Source organism: Pavona decussata, unplaced genomic scaffold, assembly GCF_977016875.1.
Source record: "Pavona decussata unplaced genomic scaffold, jaPavDecu1.1 SCAFFOLD_37, whole genome shotgun sequence".
Lineage (NCBI taxonomy): Eukaryota > Metazoa > Cnidaria > Anthozoa > Scleractinia > Agariciidae > Pavona > Pavona decussata.
The window spans coordinates 2595509-2614543 of NW_028145459.1; the positions used below are offsets into that span (position 1 = coordinate 2595509).

A 19035-nucleotide genomic window follows, 5' to 3' on the forward strand; every position below is an offset into this window, starting at 1 on the left:
TTTTGTGTTTTATTGTTTCTGGTTATTACCCATAAATTATAAAACAGAGTGCGTGCATACTCTGATTGGTTAGAAGCTTACTTAAGCTCATGGCTTATTTTATGAAGGAAATAAAAACATGAGGTTTTGGAAACTCCAAACAGCAGTGAAAATCATATGAAGCCAGTCGTTGCGCAAACTTGCACTCTTGTTTCTAAAACACTCCTGAAAAGCGAAAATTGCTTTTTTTCTTGAACTTTAAGAACCTCCAGTCAGTCTGTACTAAGCTGATTGAAAGGCGAGCTTCTGTCAGCCGCGTTTCCACAACAGTTTGTCGTTTTCCCAAATATATCGTGTGTCTAATTGTGGAAATACCGAAAATGTTTTGTCATATTGAAAAATTGCGGTCAGTCCCGGTTGAAACTGGAGCTAAGAGGGTTGTCCCAGTTGATTAACAAGATCTAGGGTTAAGTTTAAATTGCATCATAGGCGTTCATGCAACTGTCATGCGCAATGTAAATCAGCCCAAACGGGCCCGCAGTTCCCAGTTTTAAACCTATTTTGGGGCAACGAGTCCTGCCAAGATATTTTCATGTGAAGGTCATACCACACACTTTATTGGGCTATGTAGCTTGCGATAGCAAACATCTTTTCCGGCTCTGGGAAAAAGAATTTTTCTCGGCGGTTGAAACGAGCCGAAAAAGCTCGCAGGCTACGAATTCGAGGGCGACTTTCTCAGGGACAGGGGCGATATTTGTTCAGTTGTTGGAGATGATACGCTGGTGGCAGTATCGGCGCGACAGCCCACGTGACAGGGGCTTACCGTAAGAGAAATTCTCGTTTGTGTAGCTACACCAACTGTAACTGCACGCAAATGTTTGGTCCTGATGTCTCACGGAACGTTTCTGTAAAATCTGCTGTCATCCCTCGCGTCTGCTGTGTGCCGTAAGCACTGTGCATAGTTCAGGGTTTATTCTAGCTTGAGGGATTACAGCCCAGGGGGGGGAGTACTCCAAAAAAAAATTGGGTAAGGGTGTGCGGCCTGCTTCCCAAAACCCTTACCCTATTTATGACCAAAATCTGCGATTTTCCCTACCCTATTTATGACCTGAAGTAGCTTCTTCCAGAAAAAAAAAATAAAACGAACCCAGGACTACAGTGCAAAAATCTATACCCTATTTATTACCAAAATGGCGGCCAAGTGGCTAAAATCGATACCCTATTTATGACCAAAACAGCCGAAAAACCATACCCTTTGGCGCCGCACATACCTATATACCCCATATAAGGGAGCACCCCCCCCCGGGGATTACGGCAAATATTGGCACGCAAAATTTGCACCAGAGCGTCAAACGTAGCGCACACGTTTCACGAAGGAAGGCGCCATGTTCCTATAACAATAGCAATTGATAGTTAAATCTTTTTGTTAAACAAGGTCAATTTCTAGAATAAACCCTGAGAGTTCTCATCTATTTAGTTATTCTGAATTCGATTATCCTCTTTAGAGGCTCTGGATGGGGGGGTACAAATGTCAGTTGTCAGTTAAATTTTAGGCTATTTGTCAGTTGTCAGTTAAATTTTGGGCCATTTGTCAGTTGTCAGTTAAATGGCTGTTAATAATTAACTGCAGATTTTAATAATTTCTTGAGAACCCAAATAAACTTAAACGTCATGTAAGACAGATAGGAGCGTACCCTGATAACCGAAAAAGTATTGTAAAAACTTGTTTCTGGTTGATGTTTAATTTTATGTTTACATTTTTGCAACAACAATCGTTTCTTTGGCCTTTATACAAATCATCCCGTGGCCAATCTACTAAGAACATACCTTACGAATCCAAGCGGAAATGGGCGCGTATTGGTCGGCCAGACCTTGAAATTGCGACAGGTGAAATTTCCTCCTCAGTGTCAGAGATATCGTTGTCTGAAGCTGTATCGTACTCGTCCTCTTGTGGAGGTCGCACAGCACCAACGACCACATCAATGAGACAGCCATTTACAAGTGTGACTTCTGTAACATCATTAGATGGCACCTCAGGACTGATTCATCTTCTACATCTCTGTTGAGTCGTTCTGGATCTTCCGTGATAGAATTGCTCTCTTCGTCTGGCATGAAGTTTACTTTACTGCAATCTGGTGGCTTCGTATACACCGCTGGTGGTAGAGCCCCTGCTTTGTCCTTTGTAGTCTCACCCCTGACTGTTCTTTGTCTTACTGGACGATACTTCTCTACAAATTCTTTCATGGCAGTCTCCGTTTCAGCGCTAATCTCTGCTGACGGAAGCGGTTGCATGAATTTTATACTTTCAAAAGCCATGGTGGTCTTTTGTAAAGTCTCCTTGAAAGTCTTGGGAATACTGTACAGGGGCACCCAACGACAATTTCCTCTCAGATCCTTTGAAACGTTATTTTAGGCGATCTGGAGTGGCTTTAAAGCTCTATAAGTTCATTTTAGGCAGCGCTATAATAATTTTATCTGTTCGGCCATTCTAGGGGGATTCGAAATTAGTAAGGCATTTTTGTCCATTTCCCGAAAACCTTAGGTCTTATTTCCTTTCCGGAAATCTTAGCTGACCTTTTTTTTGGTACCCGAATCAACATTCTTATCAATCCGAAAACACTAGGCCTTAAATTTCCCATATCACGAAAGTTCGTGGTGAAAATTCTCTTTAGAAAATTGTAGGGGATTAAGGGCCTTCCGAACAGATAATTTACCGAAACGATCCGTTGGGTGCCCCTGACTGTAAGGCGGTGAACGTCTCATGTTTAAAGGGGAGACGGCGTCAATGTTCTCCACAACTGTTGTGTGTAACGTGCACAACTCAACCTCTTCATGCAAGGTATTCCTTGTTAGTCGCAGCTATGCTGTCATGCAGCCGGCGCATTCCTTGTTTTAGAAGCGTTAGTTCGCTGCCTGTTTCCTCCAGCAAGCTTGGCAGCTCCATTTTCCACTGACCATCTGTGATTATCGTAAAATTTTCGCTTCTTCCTCCCTGCTTCGGTGCCATGCGGTAAAGTTTTAAATCAAACTCTCCAAGGCCGAATTTTATTGCCAGTTCTCTCAGCCCAAGAAATGACAACAGATTCTTCTTTAGAGACTGAACTGTCTCTAGCTCATCGCAATCTGATTGATTGGAATACGGCTTCGGTGTCGTTCGAATGCCGTATCCGAATCAACGCGGCCAAAGCTAGCAATCGCCTTTATTACGCCGGAACGAGCGGACATGGTATAGACTCGGTATATTGCTAGAGCGCGTTCCACGTAAATTTGGGTCATGTTAGAAATAAACTATTAACTAATATGAATTGTTGGTATAAAATATGACGCCCTACTCTGCTGCTGTTTATTGTACACGTTTGTTTGGTGATTTGGTATGAAATATATCAATTATTAGCCGAAAAACGTAGCAGCAAGTCTTTCGTCAGTTGTCAGTACCAGCGAGTATAAATGTCAGTTGTCGGTTAAATTTTATGCTATTTGTCAGTTGTCAGTTAAAATTTTGGCTATTTGTCAGTTGTCAGTTAACCCCATCCAGACCCTCTCTTTAGCCAATTGTATTTCAATGGCCTATTACTGTTGGTAATGATGTCAAGTGTATTGTCCTTCTCCTGATTTCTTCTTCTTTTACTATATTTCTAGTTTAATACTGTACATATTTTCCACTTGATTATGCATACATGTACTCATATTTGACTTGAGTAGCTGTTTAATTTTTAGCTGAGTTAGTGTAGGCTTTAGGTAACCCTTCAGTGAGGGACATAGCTCCTGTTTAGGGTTTTCCTGTCAATACTTGTTTTTGTATTGCCAAACTTTTTAAGTCAGTAATGTCCTTCATGGTTGCAACCTCGCCCTGAGGCTCAAGACTCTCGAGTTAAGACCCCGCCGCGGAGAAATTAAAACGAAGTCAAAACCACAGTAAGAGATCACATTAATTATTTTAATGTTGATCGTATTTGATTGTTATTATTAGATAGATCAAAAGGAGTATCTTTCTCATGTATGCCTTTATTAGTTTGCATCGTAACTAAAAAATAGTGACTTTAGATGTACTCAATACAAGGCTGGGCAAGCAGCCACCCCTGACGAATACTACACGGAACGACCTTGGGTACTTCGAACTCTACAATGATGGCTTGTTTTCATTTCTGAGCAAAATCCCTTGATCAAACCAATGCGCAAGGTCACGGAGCTCACGAGAGCTGATGGCAAGACTCGTGAGGGTGGCAAGTTGTTTATTGTAGTATTGAATTTCAATCCTGAGTAAATCTCCAAATCTTGATTGTTCCGTCATCAGAGCATGAAGCCAAGAGGGCTGGGTCCTCAGGATGCCATTTTACACAATTCACATCCTGCGCATGCGCCTGTGAACAAAAGAAAATCATAAATTAGTTGGATATACAGGAAAAGAAGATATGGGATGAATTGTGGGAAGCGGGATGTGCTCGCTTTTGCAGATCGAATACGAAAACGTATTGAAATTCGCACTACGCCAAAGGGGAAAGAGACAAGGGTGCTGAGTGGCACAGATACTGGAATAAGCGGAAAAATTTAACGGCGGGAAGAGGAATTAAACACGCTAATTGTGGTCCCTCGATGGAGAGTTGTAAGGCTGTTGTCTTTCAGAAAAGTTATCGCAGTTGTAGACAGAGAAAACGTTTCAATGCAGGTAAAAGATGACACGAAAAATGTCCCTAACTTAAAAATATGACACAGAATTCGCCATAACTACCATGACCACAAGAATGCTTATTACAAGTTCCTCCCAGAAGGATCAAGCAAAAACTACAGCAGTGCAAATAAACCTGAAGGAGAAAGAAAGTAGCTGAGCTGTGACCCATTAAGAGCGCAAGCTTGATTAAAACCATAAGTAACGCAAACCTTGGTTTGGATTGCCACTTGTTGAAAAGAAGGCTGATTTTTGTCTCCTGCTGATGAATCCTAAAAAAGGTAAATGTTATTCAAGAACTTCTCAATATTTATGTTTTAGCAAAACAACCTTGGCAACTGTTCCATTGACCTAAAAAAACTAACTGTAAGTATACTTTTCAATTAGCGACGAGCTGGAAAAACTGGCCAAAGAACTCCGTATTACAAACATAAGGAAATAATTATTTAAATGAAACTTTTTGACCACAATGTTTCACTACTTCTCAGTACCTGTTGAAAAATTCGTATGCAGTCATCTCCTGCTGCTGTTGCTATAGCATCCGTGACAGATGACCTGAGGAATGATAAATATCGCTCATGAGTTATTTGAAAACGACGCTAAAAAGCTCTCCTGTTATACACATAAAATACTTATTCAACTGGCAACTACTGTTATCAGCGCCAATACTTATTTTTCCAAATTCCACACGACACGCACTATATCTGGTGCTAGATGTTACTGAGAAATTCAAGTATCGATTACTTTCCAACTGCCCAAATATAGTGATATCAATTCGCTTGGAATCGATATAGACCCATCTTCAATCGATAAACTAATAGCCTGCGTAGCAGTCGTTTCCGTTTCCTTCAAGCCAAGCGGGGTAAGCGCGGGAGGGCATTGGGCAAAAAGGAGCAAAAAAGTAGCCAATGCCCTCGCGCGCTTACCCCGCTTGGGTTGAAGGAAACGGAAACGACTGCTACGCAGGCTAATAAACTACCTACCAATGCACGTCATAAATGGTTCGGTGATGATAGCCAGACAACACGCAGACTGTCTTCCACTTCGGGTCACTTCCATGAGTGATGACACCTTCAGGAAATAACAAATCAGTGTAGTATTCGACAATTTTTCTACAGTTTTTGTTGGTCAGTTGCGGATACTACAGATCGAATTGGAATTTAGAAGCGAATTGGAAGCGTCCAAGTCAAAAATGTCTGAGCAAGATAGAAAGACATCGAATGTGGTTAAAGTTCACGTTTTACCCTTGAGTGATTAAGTACATTGACAGCACTTAAAAGAAAGGAAAATTTATCTTATTTGAAGGTGAACGACAATAAAATTGTAGCTCAAGCCATCTATCCTGACTACTCTACTTCCGTTTTGATTTTTTATCATTCATACTTCTAATTCGCTAACCAAAAAACAAAAATACCTTCTTGGTTTCCAGGTTCATAACACTGCCATATTCTTAGTGTTTTATCATCGCTGCATGAAACTACGGTAAAACAAGAAAGAACATGTGTCAGAGTTAGAATTGCGTCTCTTCAGTGATAACTGGCTGGTAGATAGTCCAGTTAACTTGATGTTTCTTAAGAAGGAGACATGTTGAGCATTCTTACATATAACCTGAACCAAACACCACAGAGACTTAAAGGGAATTCGATTTCACGGTGAACAGAATTGAGCCCTGTTGATACGAACACCGATGGCCCATGAAATTTTGCTCACATTTACGGGTGGAATCAAATTATGATGGACCACAAAAAGGGAGAAGATGCAATTTAAGTTTAAACAACACAGAAAGGCAGCATGAATTAGAAGGCAAAAAGCAGCTTACAAAATACAGATTAAAAAGGTAACTGACTTTTTTTATCGTCAATTAATTGTTTGCTTTTGCCATTTATGTCACCTTGCACTTTGATTTGTCGTATTAACGAGGCAATAAAAAAGTGGATTACCAGGTTTTTCAGGTAAGAAAATAACATATTTTATTTCAGCCACACAAACGTGGTCGTAATACCGAGGTCGTCGTATTAACGAGATGTTCGTGAGGCAGGCTTCGGCTGTCGCACTAGTCTTTGGTCTTTAGTGTTGCTCTCACACCATTCATCCTAAACTGTCCACTTCTCAATTGTTACTCTCTGTCTCAACTAAATCAACGAGCACACTTACCCATCCGATCACCAGTTTTATCAAAACTGATCGCCCACACTGTGGCTTCATGACCCTCCAAAGTATCAAAACAAGACCTGCAAGTTAACGAAAAGCAACCAATCATAATTCGTCAATTGAAACGACTGCAATCCCACGGAATGGAATCTTATAACTCAATTTACGAGCTCCTTTGTCTTTTCGCATTGGGATTGACATTTCAAATCCCCCTGTAAAAACAAATCTTAATTTTCCCGGCATGCTACGAAAGTTCAAGGCGAGATTTTACGTTTTTAATGCTCCTTTGGGTTCCAATGCATGGGTGGCTTTCTTTTTGAAACGGTTTTCTAGTCGACTGGTGGTTTGATTTGACTATGGAAAAAAATCATTTTATGGTTACACCCCCTCCACCCCCTCCCCCCCGAAAATATACTGACTGCTCCCGATGGGAAGCTTTTATGACCTACCAATCGTCATCATCTTCTCTGTAAAGTTTGATTGTATCATCATAGCTGCATGATGCTAAAATCTGAAACAAAATAGAAATAAATTACGTACAGTATCAACACAATCATCTCCACCACCGCCATGATTATCATCATCATCATCATCATCATCATCATCACACTCGCTATGAGAAAAAAAATAGGGGCAATGCGTTAAGGACTTTCGCGCGAGAACCTTCACCCATGGAATTATTCGTGGCGTAAATGTGGGTCACCAATTTCTTTTTGGAGATAAAGCGTCTGCAAGAACACCCACACACGATTGCAAATGAAATTGAATGAATTTGTACAAAACATCTGGTGGCTAGGTTGGTTCGCTTGAGTACACCTGTAGATCTAGTGCTCAAGACATCGTGCGTGGCTTTTCATACAGACCTCTTTGTGTGGATGCCATGTAACTCTTTTGACGTCTTGTGAATGACTGTGAAGAACACTTGCGCATTCATACTCGTCATCTTCCTGAACTGTGGAAATATACAAAAAGGAAATTGTTAAGTGTGTTTCAAAGTCACAGCAAGATCATAACACCATGGACGATCTGTTCCCAAGAATAGCGCAAGGGCGATTACGGAAATGCCACACTTGACGCCACAATTCTTCACAATCGTTTAACTTTACGTTCCAAAACGCTATGGTAAACAACTTCATGGAAACATTTTGACTGAACCACGTATACTTTACTTGTACAGTTTTAATCCACAAAGTGCTTCCGCAAATTGCTTCTAAATACACTCGATTGCAAAAACGTTGACACCTAAAAAGCATAAACCGTGAGCGATAAGACCCAATGGCTTTATGGGTATAAGTTTACTAAATTTATTTGCATAATATTCTATTCTCGTGCGACGGTTGATAACCAACATTTGTTGCACGTGGTGAATGATGGAAACTGTTCAAGCTTTCCTTAAAGTGTCAAGTTGGCCAACAAGGGCCAATTTTTAAACACTACCCAAAGGTCCATTGGGTCTCATCGTCCATGGTTTATGCTTTTCAGGTGTCAACGTTTTTGCAATCGTGTGTATACAGTATCTTGTCGGCTGTATCTGCTCTATCAAGCGTTCTCTCTCGCTCCTTCGTTGGTGTTATTTTCAACTGAAAATGCGCCATAAATGTTGTAAGGTTATCATACCTTCCCACAACCAGACACTTTTATCTCTTCCACAAGTAGCAATCAGTGATCCAGATGGCGACCAAGTCACAGACTTCACTTCATTTTCATGTCCTTCAAGGGTAGCATTACATTCAAATTCTGAAACGTCAAAACACTTCCAGTTCACGTAACCTTGTCACGACCTTCTCTTTCTAGAAAATATGCCAAGAAATTTACCGACAAGGGCCCGATTGCATAAAGCATCTTAAGATAAGTATGAGCTTTCTGCTTTGTAAAGGATTTTCTCGAGTGCTGCATTGCATCATTTGGGTGAAGGTGGTTTATTGAGGATAGAGAACACAACGAGCGTGCGAGAAAATTCTTCGCACTGCCTAAAACCAGCACTTATCTTAAGATGTTTTATGCAAGCAGACTAAGAAAGCAAGGGAGAATCTTGTGGACGTACATTTTATGTATTTTATTGATTATTAGATTATTTTATTAACTATTAGACAAGTAATTGTAGCTAAGTGTCCCCAATTAGTGTACATTGTATGCTAGCGACTTCGACACTATAATAAAGTTCTTACTTAATCATGCTCAATCTTACGGAATATCCCCTGATTTAAGCTAACTTTCCGCGCGATATCGTAGGATAAACATTAATTGTTTATAACATTACCTCCACTTTTTTTGTCCCAGATACACACCGTTGCATCAAAGCTCGCAGAAGCAAGGTACATGCCACTTGGAGACCAATCCACTGAAATGACAAAGTTACGTTTCAAAATAATATACACATTAGTCCTAATTATCATAATACTATTCAGCGTGCCTTGTGAGAGAATAATGTACGCAAATGACGCTACTTTTGTGTGCGTGCAGGTCACAGATCGTACGAATTTTGCTTTTTTGCAAATCAAAATACAAATTTCCCGCTGAAATATTGCACAGTATCCCTCAAATTACGGAGAAGAACTTCAATAGGTTGTTTATTATTGTATTGAATGAATTTAGCCGCCCCTCATCCAAGTGCTTTATCAGGCGACTCAAAACAGCAACTTTCGATTGAGTGTCCTAAACCAAAACCAAGGTACTACACTAACCAATCGCAACAGATATAAACATCACAATGGACCAATCACAATTCGACGCAAATACATGCAACCGGCGCCAAGCGCGGGAAAACGCGTACGACCAAGTAATGATTGGTTTTGGTTTGGCTTTTCATTGGTTGAGAAAATGGCACGAATTTTGTTAACCAATCACAGAGCGCAGTAAAGCAAAACCAAAGCAAACGAGAAATTGCTTTCTACAGCTTTCTACACTAAAATGAAGCTGCTCTAGTTTCGTACGACGAGTATGCGAAAATTATATCCTTTTCTTTCTTTCAAACTTTCCAAGGACTCTAGTGGTATGGAGGTGGCACGTTTATCCCTATTTTGGTGAAGTAATGATGATGTCATAGTACCAAGTCTTTGAGTGGTGTGTTAACTAAAGATGATGGGGAGGGGATTCTAGATACCCTTGTAATGCTAGTGTAGGAGTAAGTGAATTACCAATTATACCAATATACGTCTTTTAACCTGTCTGTCTTTTACCAGGTCTCATTTGTATGTATGCCTTTTCCCATAGCAGTTCGCTATGGGAGGTGGTGGAGGACGCAGTGGTGAGAGAACTTGCCTCCCACCAATGTGGCCCGTGGCCCGTGGCCCGACTGGGCTTGCTGTTGGTTCACGTCCTTGCTCCGAAGATTTTTTTCGCGTTCTCCGGTTTTCCTCTCTTCCCAAAAACCAACACTTCCAAATTCCAAATCGGCCCGAAACGCACGGACAACTTCCAAACGAGTTCCTAGTTACGTTTTTTTTATAGTCCACTGTTCTCTTTACAGATACGCAGTTGCATGAAATTTGTATAACTCATACAAAAGTTCCTGTAATGGTTTCCATAGTACAGGCAAGTAACACGACAGGCTAAGCAGATGCTCACACTGATTAGGAACGTGAACGAAACAAACGGTCATTGCCCAGGCTAAGGGAAGCAGCAGTCCTAGACTCGTCTTCTTGAGTACTGTTTTGGTTTTAGTTTTAGCTATGCAGAGACTTTTACGTTCCAAGTTTCTCTCCAAAATTAACTTGACATTCCTGCTAAAAACTCGACCAACGGTAAGTTGTTTAACTTTTACCTTAGTGGAATTATCTTTTAACGGCAGACGCTTATGCATCCTATTGTTGAACACTCCATTGGTTAAAGCGGAGAGGAACCGACTCTGAACTGTATTTTCGTGTTTTCTTTTACTCGAGTTGATAAACTGCTAGTTACAACCTTATCTCTCAGCGAAGTCAACTGTTCACAACTGAGTTACTCATCTGACTACAAGCTCAAATGTTCATAATTAAGTACTCTGGTTTGTAGACATTTTTGGGTTAACCGAGAATGGGAACTTTGGAAAGTACGACGACAGTTAAAGCATTTTTCGCTTTTCCTACAAAATCCAAATTAATCAAATACTAATCTATTAGTCACATTCAGAGATGCACGTGTCGGAAATTTAATTTCATGTAATTTTCACTAACAAAAATGTAGTCACTTAACCCCATCAAAAAAAAAACAACTTTATACAAGATAAAAGAGCTTTCTATTTTATGGCCAGTAACATTTGAATGCAGAGTGTTTTGTGTCTTCTTTATATAAACCACTGATTTTCTTCCTGCATTACAACACATAACAGAAATCATGAAATAAGCGACCTTAATTGCATAAATATGAAACACTTCCCATTAAAGCACTGGATTAAGTTATATTCAAGAGACAATTCTCCAAATGTTTAAATTTGGAGAATTAAATCCACCGACCAATTTATTATAATCAAGCCAACTCATTTACGAAAATATTTTACCTCTGAAAGATCATATTCATCTCGAAATAAACTAAAGAGAAAAACATTTATCCCATGAGGTGGAAAGAATAATTGATTTTTAAACAACTGCCTCAAGGAGCGTCCGGACGACACATGTACTTCGCAAAAATTTGTTGAGTGACTTGTCAACAAGTGTCTTGATGCAAGAAGTTTCCAGGATGAAAACAAAGCGGTTCTTTTTTGTTCCCTTTTCGTTTGTACTTAGTACTGGTTAAGTTCAACTTCGAAAAGTAGAAGGGAACACTTCACTAGTATGTTGAGCTTTGTTTAGTAAGGAAGTTGATTGCTGTTCGTTTGTGTTGTGTCAGTAACGTGATCTCCAAACGTCCAACGTTTCTAAGCGTAACTATTGTAGTATAACTTTTCACCATTTTAAAGAGTTCTTAAAGGGTCCTTAGAGGCTGCAAGGGAAGTGTCTGAGTTTTGGAACGTTTTACAGGTTGCAATGAATAATCTTTTGCGGTTGATATAGTCAACATGTAGCAATCCTTGGGCCGGTGAATGTTAGACTTCACTGATATGAATTTCTACTCTTCCCCGGCTATGGATCTTCCACGCATAGGCGATCAGAACCAAAAACCAAGGCAAAAAGAAGATCCCCCCGAATACTTGCAAAACAACAGCCGAATCATCAGTGTGGATATTTTTACATCGATTTCTATGTTCATCTCTTAGTTCAGCGTTCCTGCATTTGCTTCCATAGTACAGACAGGGAACTCCAGCTGCTGACGAGACCATACAAATGAGAAAAACACAGCAACACAAAGCGTCGTCGTCCATTCCGAGAAATCCAAGCAGTTGGCGTGGTAATGCAAACCTAGCGTCCTTTTGCAGAAGCTATTAGCGGAGTGTGGGGGTTAGTGACACATTCCCTCCGCCCACATTGGCTATTGATAAATTCACTTTGGCAGAATCATTCACCTGAGGTTGACGGCTTAGCTACCGAACACAAGGAAGATGGGGTGACGATGATTGTCAGTGATTTTTTAATTGCCCGTATGATGTAACATGGCAACAAGTTTGCCCTTCTTCTTCATTCATGGTATTATATAAATTATGTACTTGATATTTTAAATACTGAAAAACAAACTCGTATCATCTGCGCAAAGAATGAAATTTTTAAATAGTCAATTCTTAAATACTCTGGTGTCATTCATATAAATAAGAAAGAGTGGGGGTCCTAGAACTGATCCCTGAAGCACCCCCCCCCCCCCCCCATTTAATTGTTAAGCTATCTGGATTGATTGTCTTGTGTTTAACAATTTGCTTTCTGGTGCTTAGTTTCCAAACCATGCCATGGCTACTCCTCTTATTCCATAATACTCCAGCTTTCCTGACAAGATTTAATGATTAAAATTGAACTGTATCAAACGCTTTAGCAAGATCCAAAAATACTCCAATAGTATACTTGCTGTTATCTATGGGCTGCAATATGTTCGTTAAAAGCTCTAATGTTGCCAAATTAGTCGAGCGCTACTGCTTCCTTCTAAAGCCACATTGAGTGTGAAAAAGTATTTTGTGCTCATCAAGGTACAATTCTCTTGTACGTATTTTTAAGGATTCCAAATATGCTCAAAGGTCATCGTACTTTTTTACAATGCTTCTGATGTTGGTAAAGGATAAAGATGATTGCATTAATAATAATAATACTAATAATAATAATAATAATAATAATAATAATAATAATAATGATGATGATGATGATGATGATGATGATGATGAGATGATGATGATGATGATGATGATGATGATGATGATGATGATGATGATAATATTGATTTGTATTGCGCAAATATCAATCCAAGAAATTTTCATCTGCGCATTAGATTGGCTCAAAAAAAAATCGAAAACAAAAACCAGAAAGAAGTTATATTTATGCTATCATCATCCGCAAATGCACACTTGAAAGGCAAAAATTTTAAAGTTAATTATCACGAGAATAAGCATAGTTCCCTGCTGACTTTCAATCCATTGTTCAATGTGGTGTTAGGCGTTTGATGTGATAAGCTTCTTTAGACAACAACAATTGATTGATGTGATAAGCTTATTTATATAACAATAATTGATTTATATTGATAAGCTTCTTTATATAACGATAATTGTATTGATACCTCAAGAAGCTTTTCACATCAAACGCCTAACACCACCATTGAAAAATAAATTGAGAGCCAGCAGAGATAATTAACGTATAAAATTTTTGCCTTTCACGTGAATATTTGCGGATCACCACCTCTGCAATATTCAAATTTGCTTGCTTTGTATTTAAACTTGTCTGATGATGGCATGGATTTTGCTTAAATCTTGTTCTCTGTTTTTGTATTTTGTCTGCACTTGAGACAACGTAAACACTCGGCGTCACCTTTATCTTTTACAAACATAAGAAGCATAGTAAATAAGTACGATGACCTTCGAGCTTATATGGTATCATCTTTTTTCTTGACGTATTGAAATTATCGGCTTTAGAACTTTTGGATTTTGGCGCTATGTATTGTAATTGTTAACTGTAAAATGGCTTCTGATGTTTAAATGTAATACTGAGAAATCGTGCATATTGTTTAATTTCTTAACTAATGTGTTGAATGTGTCTTCATGATGATAATCTAAATCACATTCATGTAATTCGATAACAATCGATAGTAGTTATTAACCAGGATACAGTTCGTTATTTAATGTTAGGAATTGTTTTACCTCTGTTGTTGAAAAGGGGTTAATGAAGTCGCGCAATTTACTGATTTCATGCGTTTCTAAGTTTAGCATTGAACGTGAACTTCTAAAATCTTCAAGTTCATTTTCTTTTAATTGTGAAAAAGGTAATGACTCATCCATAGCCGTCCAACAGACAAATTACAGACAAAGCACAACACTACGGGCCTTTGTTCTAGGCTTAATACACCACACTGCTGATAGCATTTCCTTGATCAGAAGTAAAACGAAGCCTAAACTTTCTCAAAGTCGCTCTCGAACTCTGACGATCGCGCTTCGTGCTCTCTAAGCTCGACTTGTAAGCAAGCCGAAAAGAAGTCGGACCCAACGTCGTTTTCTTATCCGAGGGCTTGGTCAAGAGGCAAACATGCCTCAATGCGACGTACAGATGACATGTCTAGAGGTTTTCACGCGGAAATAATCATATTTTATTGAATGAAACTACTAGTTCTTTTGACACACACAATTCCTAGATTCATACACTACAATTCCAATACTAAACAGCACTGCTTTTTGGCAAATGACCGGGCTATAAATGATGATGATATAATAGAATCGCATTCCACACAACTAACAGCTAAACCGGCCTAAAAATATATTGATGGGAGTAATATATAGACCCCAAAATGAAAAATATAATGCTTCAGTATAGAGAGAGCCCTGCTTCTTAACCTAATATCAGCTTTGAATATGAATAACAGAACAAGAGGGAACAAGGCGTTTACAAACACTCATGCATTTACATTCAGCGTTATAGTTTTTATTGAGTGTTAAGAAGACATGGGAATGTATTAATACTTTGCTAAACAAAAAGAGAAATCGAAAATTCATCTGTAAACTCAAGGAACCTGATAACAGCGGTTTTACGCAAGACCCATCCCGAATTGCCAATATTCTTAACAGCCACTTTGCCTCCATTGGACGCAAACTAGCTTCGAAGCTACCCCGATCTTTGCACCATTTCACTGATTATTATCGTCAAACCAGTCACCTGAATTCTTTCTTTTTTGTTCCTGTGACCCCTTACGAGGTTCAACTCGAAATTCTGTCCATCTCCAACAACAAAGCGCATGGTCTGTATTCGAGTCCAACTTCAATCTTAAAATGTGCTAGCTCTACCCTCTCTTATGTTTTGGCGAATATATTCAATGCTTCAATTAATTGTGGGAATTACCCTTCAAAACTTAAACACGCAAAAGTCATTCCCATTTACAAAGACGGTGACGAGACAGATCCAAACAATTACAGACCTATCTCACTTCTTTCAAACTTTAATAGAATCTTTGAGAGATTGATGTGTGTGCGCTTAAAATCCTACTTAAGTAAAACAGATATTCTTGTTCCATCTCAATACGGCTTTCGAGAACAACATTCTACCCAGCATGCAACGCTAGATATTATTAACACTATTCAAAACAATATGGATAAAAAGCTGTATACTTGTGGCATCTTCATTGATCTAAAGAAAGCATTCGATACGGTAAACCATGAAATACTGCTGCAGAAATTATATCATTATGGAATAAGAGGGATAGTCAACGATTGGTTCTCTTCTTATCTCAAATCGCGTTCACAAACAACTAATATCGGTCCCCATATTTCTGAAAAGGCCCCTACGGAATGTGGCGTTCCTCAAGGTTCTGTTCTAGGGCCTTTACTCTTTTTGTTGTATATAAATGATATCACTAACTGTTCAGATAAGTTCAATTTTTATTTATTTGCTGATGACACTAGTATCCTTTGCAGTAATAGGAACCTTAAATCCTTAGAACTAGAAGTAAACACTGAATTAAACAAACTTTGCGAATGGCTAACAGCGAACAAATTAACTCTAAATACTAAGAAATCTAATTATGTAATATTTCTTAATTACAAAAAGAAACTTCCTTATCAACCAACGATAAATATTTACGACAATGATAAAGTTTCATATTCAACATTAGAATGTAAAGATCATGTGAAATATCTTGGCATACTCATTGACAAGAATCTCAACTGGAAAGTTCATATAGATTTAATCGCCCTAAAAATTAGCAAGGCCATTGGCATCATAGCTAAATTGAGACATTTTGTACCCTTTTCTATTCTTGTTAAGTTATATCAATCTCTTATTTCCCCCTACCTCATGTATGGAATTAGTTCGTGGGGTCAAGCTTCTCAGTCTAACTTAGAAAAGCTCCTTCTCCTACAAAAACGAGCTCTACGTTTGATGAACTTTTCTACAAAAAGTGAACACGCTATTCCTTACTTCATTAAACTTAACATCCTACCTGTTCATTTTCTCTATGTCGAATCTGTTTCCTGTTTAATGTATGATATCCAAAACAAACTAGCACCTGTTCATATTCAAAATTTATTTAAACATGTCTCAGATATACACTCCTACAACACCCGGTCAGCAACCGCCGACAAATTTTATATCATGTCTTCACGTCTTGATCAACTAAAGAATTCATTTTCTCGATTTGGTGCACGGCTATGGAATTCTTTACCGGATAATATTAGAAAGTCTGACAACAGAAAACTATTCAAGAAACAAATACATGAAATACTAATCAACATTTTAAAAAAAGAAAATGCTTACCTTACACCTTCTTCAATTCTTGAAATAATGAAAAGCTTCTGAATATGTAACAATCCTTTAATTTCTATCAGCTAGCGAATCCCCTTTTTTGCGTCACTTGTTTGTTTACTACTTATTTAACTTTTATTTTAGTCAATTCAGTTGTAAACACCAAATGTATTTGTATTTAGTTTAGCATAAACATACCTACCCGCCTCGACTAGCTTCAGCTATTTGCGGGTAGGTATATAACACCTTGTAACTGTCTATTGTTAATAAAGTGTTGTTGTATAGTGATCTTAATCTCGAATTCCGAGTGACTATTTATTTGCACATTTTATCAGGACTAACTTAGTACAAGCAGAACAACGATCAGGAAGTTTCCTTTCCCGTAGCCTCAAGTTATTTACTTTTCAGAACTCTAAAACTCTAATCACAATTAACTAAGTTGATCACAACTGATTTCCAGCTTTACGTCCTTCTCTCAGCTTGTCGTTATTTGATCAATGTTACCAAGGTTTTGAACAGTCACACGCTTTTAAAAGCAAAGTTTGAAACTTTTCGAGTAGAAATCATCAGTTTTGAAAGATGTTCCCATGAAACTATATGCCGCTTGATCCTTTTACACAAACTATTGCTGTAATTATCGGGAATGCTTGGCACATCATATATAAAGAGGGGCAATCAACAAAGGCTACGAGAAGATCCATCCAAATGCTCCTTAACAGCAACAACAGTCTAAACAATCTCCACCTCCAGCCTCGGCTGTTTCAGGGGAAACTGAAGCACTCGCTTTGCACCTTGACCACAAATAAAAGAGAGCAATCAACCAAGGTATTGAGAAAATCCATCCAAACACTATAAGAGTCGTAGCCGAAGCATTGTTGTGGATATCTTTGCAATGGCCGGTTTTGTGTTGAGCTCTAAGTTCAGCGTTCTTGCATTTGTATCCATAAAACAGACATGGAACACCAGTTGCTATGGAGGCCAGCACAATCAGGACGATCAAGCAATCCAAGTCCGCCATGCCAAAGGAATCAAATGCAAGATCTCGAATCCTTGTTTGGTTGGTACTGTTTTGGCGTGGTTATGCAAACCTAGCGTCCTTTGCAGACGCTGTTAGCGTCAGTCCTTCACAGCCCCGCCCCCAACCAGCCAACGCCAAGACTACCTCAAACGAATGGCACTTGAAGGCCATCATTCTCGTCCCCAGAGCCCCCGCGGTTTTTTAACAGACAAAAATACCTCTTTGGCTGGAAACGCTTAGAAAATCGTTTAGTCTGCCCAAAGGAATTCTAAGAATAGATCAGGCACGAAAGCCATAAAAAGGCAAGCAAATGATTAAAAGCTTGAACCGAGGACAAACAAAGACTTGAAGAGGTCAAAATTTGTTATGCATTATAAACTTATAACCGTATTCAAAACGTTCCTGTCTTTCCGAGAAAAAATATTCATTTTCCTCTTAAACATAGACATTCAGCATTATCGTATCATTCTCGAATTCCGAGAAATAAAGAAATTTTATCAGAACTAACTTAAAGCAGAACAACGGTTAGGAAGTTTTCTTTCCCCTAGCTCCAAGTTGTTTCCTTTACAGAGCTTTAAAACTCTCTATGTTAATAACAATTTCCAGCTTATTACTTCCTTATCTCAGCTTGTTGTTATTCAAACAATGTTACAAATGTTTCCACCAGTTACACACGCTTAAAACAAAGTTTGAAACTTTTCGAAGAGAAATTATCAGTTTCGAACCATTTTCCCAGATGGTACTGAATAATGCTTATGTGTCAATAAACACACCTTTTACTGCAATTATTACTGTAATTATCAGGAATGCTTGTCATGTAGACATCACATATAAAGAAAGCAATCAACAAGGGCTTTGAGAAGATCCATCCAAATGCTCCTTAACAGCAACAACAGTCCAAACAAGTGTCCCCATCTCCACCATCAGCCTCAGTTGTTTCAGGGGAAACCGAAGCACTCCTCGGGGATATGTAAACAGATACATATACAACAGAGAGCAAAGAACCAAGGTCCTGCGGAATCCATCCAAACACTTTACGAGCAATAGGCGAATCATCATTGTGGATATGTTTGCAGTCGGTTTCATCGTGTTCAGCTCTAAGTTCAGCGATCTTGCATTTGTGCCATAAAGCAGACATGGAACACCAGCTGCTATGGAGGTCAGACAATCAGGACGATCCAGCAATCCCAGTTCGCCATGACAAAGCAATCAAGAACTCGAATACCGTATTTATTCGATTAACCGCCCACCCTGAAAGCTCAAAAAGTCAATAAGCACCCATCCTCGAATAAGCACCCACCCCTCCCCCTTCCTAACAAAAAAAATCTCTGCACTAGCCCAACAAGAAGTAACAGGAGCGTTATTTGTCACTGACTTTTGTTCCAAAATTGGTTTCAGATGCGTTACTCGATGAACTTTAATATTGTTTATGGCTTATTTGTGTTAAC

General features: G+C 38.9%; 1 protein-coding gene across 2 annotated transcripts in view; it reads right to left on the bottom strand.

Moving 5' to 3' along the window:
- Positions 1–3828: 3828 nt before the first annotated feature.
- The window catches only part of LOC146484011 (putative cytosolic iron-sulfur protein assembly protein CIAO1 homolog), a 36421-nt gene continuing 21214 nt past the window's right edge, over positions 3829–19035 (bottom strand). The window contains exons 4-13 of one of the 2 annotated variants that reach the window (XM_085105358.1): positions 9057–9137; positions 8414–8533; positions 7660–7748; positions 7246–7307; positions 6800–6876; positions 6060–6122; positions 5629–5716; positions 5137–5200; positions 4858–4917; positions 3829–4340 (exon numbers count right to left, since the gene is read on the bottom strand). In XM_085105358.1, the coding sequence (XP_084961484.1) occupies positions 4230–4340; positions 4858–4917; positions 5137–5200; positions 5629–5716; positions 6060–6122; positions 6800–6876; positions 7246–7307; positions 7660–7748; positions 8414–8533; positions 9057–9137 (815 nt within the window). In that variant the 3' untranslated portion in view covers positions 3829–4229. The remainder of the gene's footprint in view (positions 4341–4857; positions 4918–5136; positions 5201–5628; positions 5717–6059; positions 6123–6799; positions 6877–7245; positions 7308–7659; positions 7749–8413; positions 8534–9056; positions 9138–19035) is intronic. The other variant, XM_085105359.1, reaches the window with a different exon arrangement.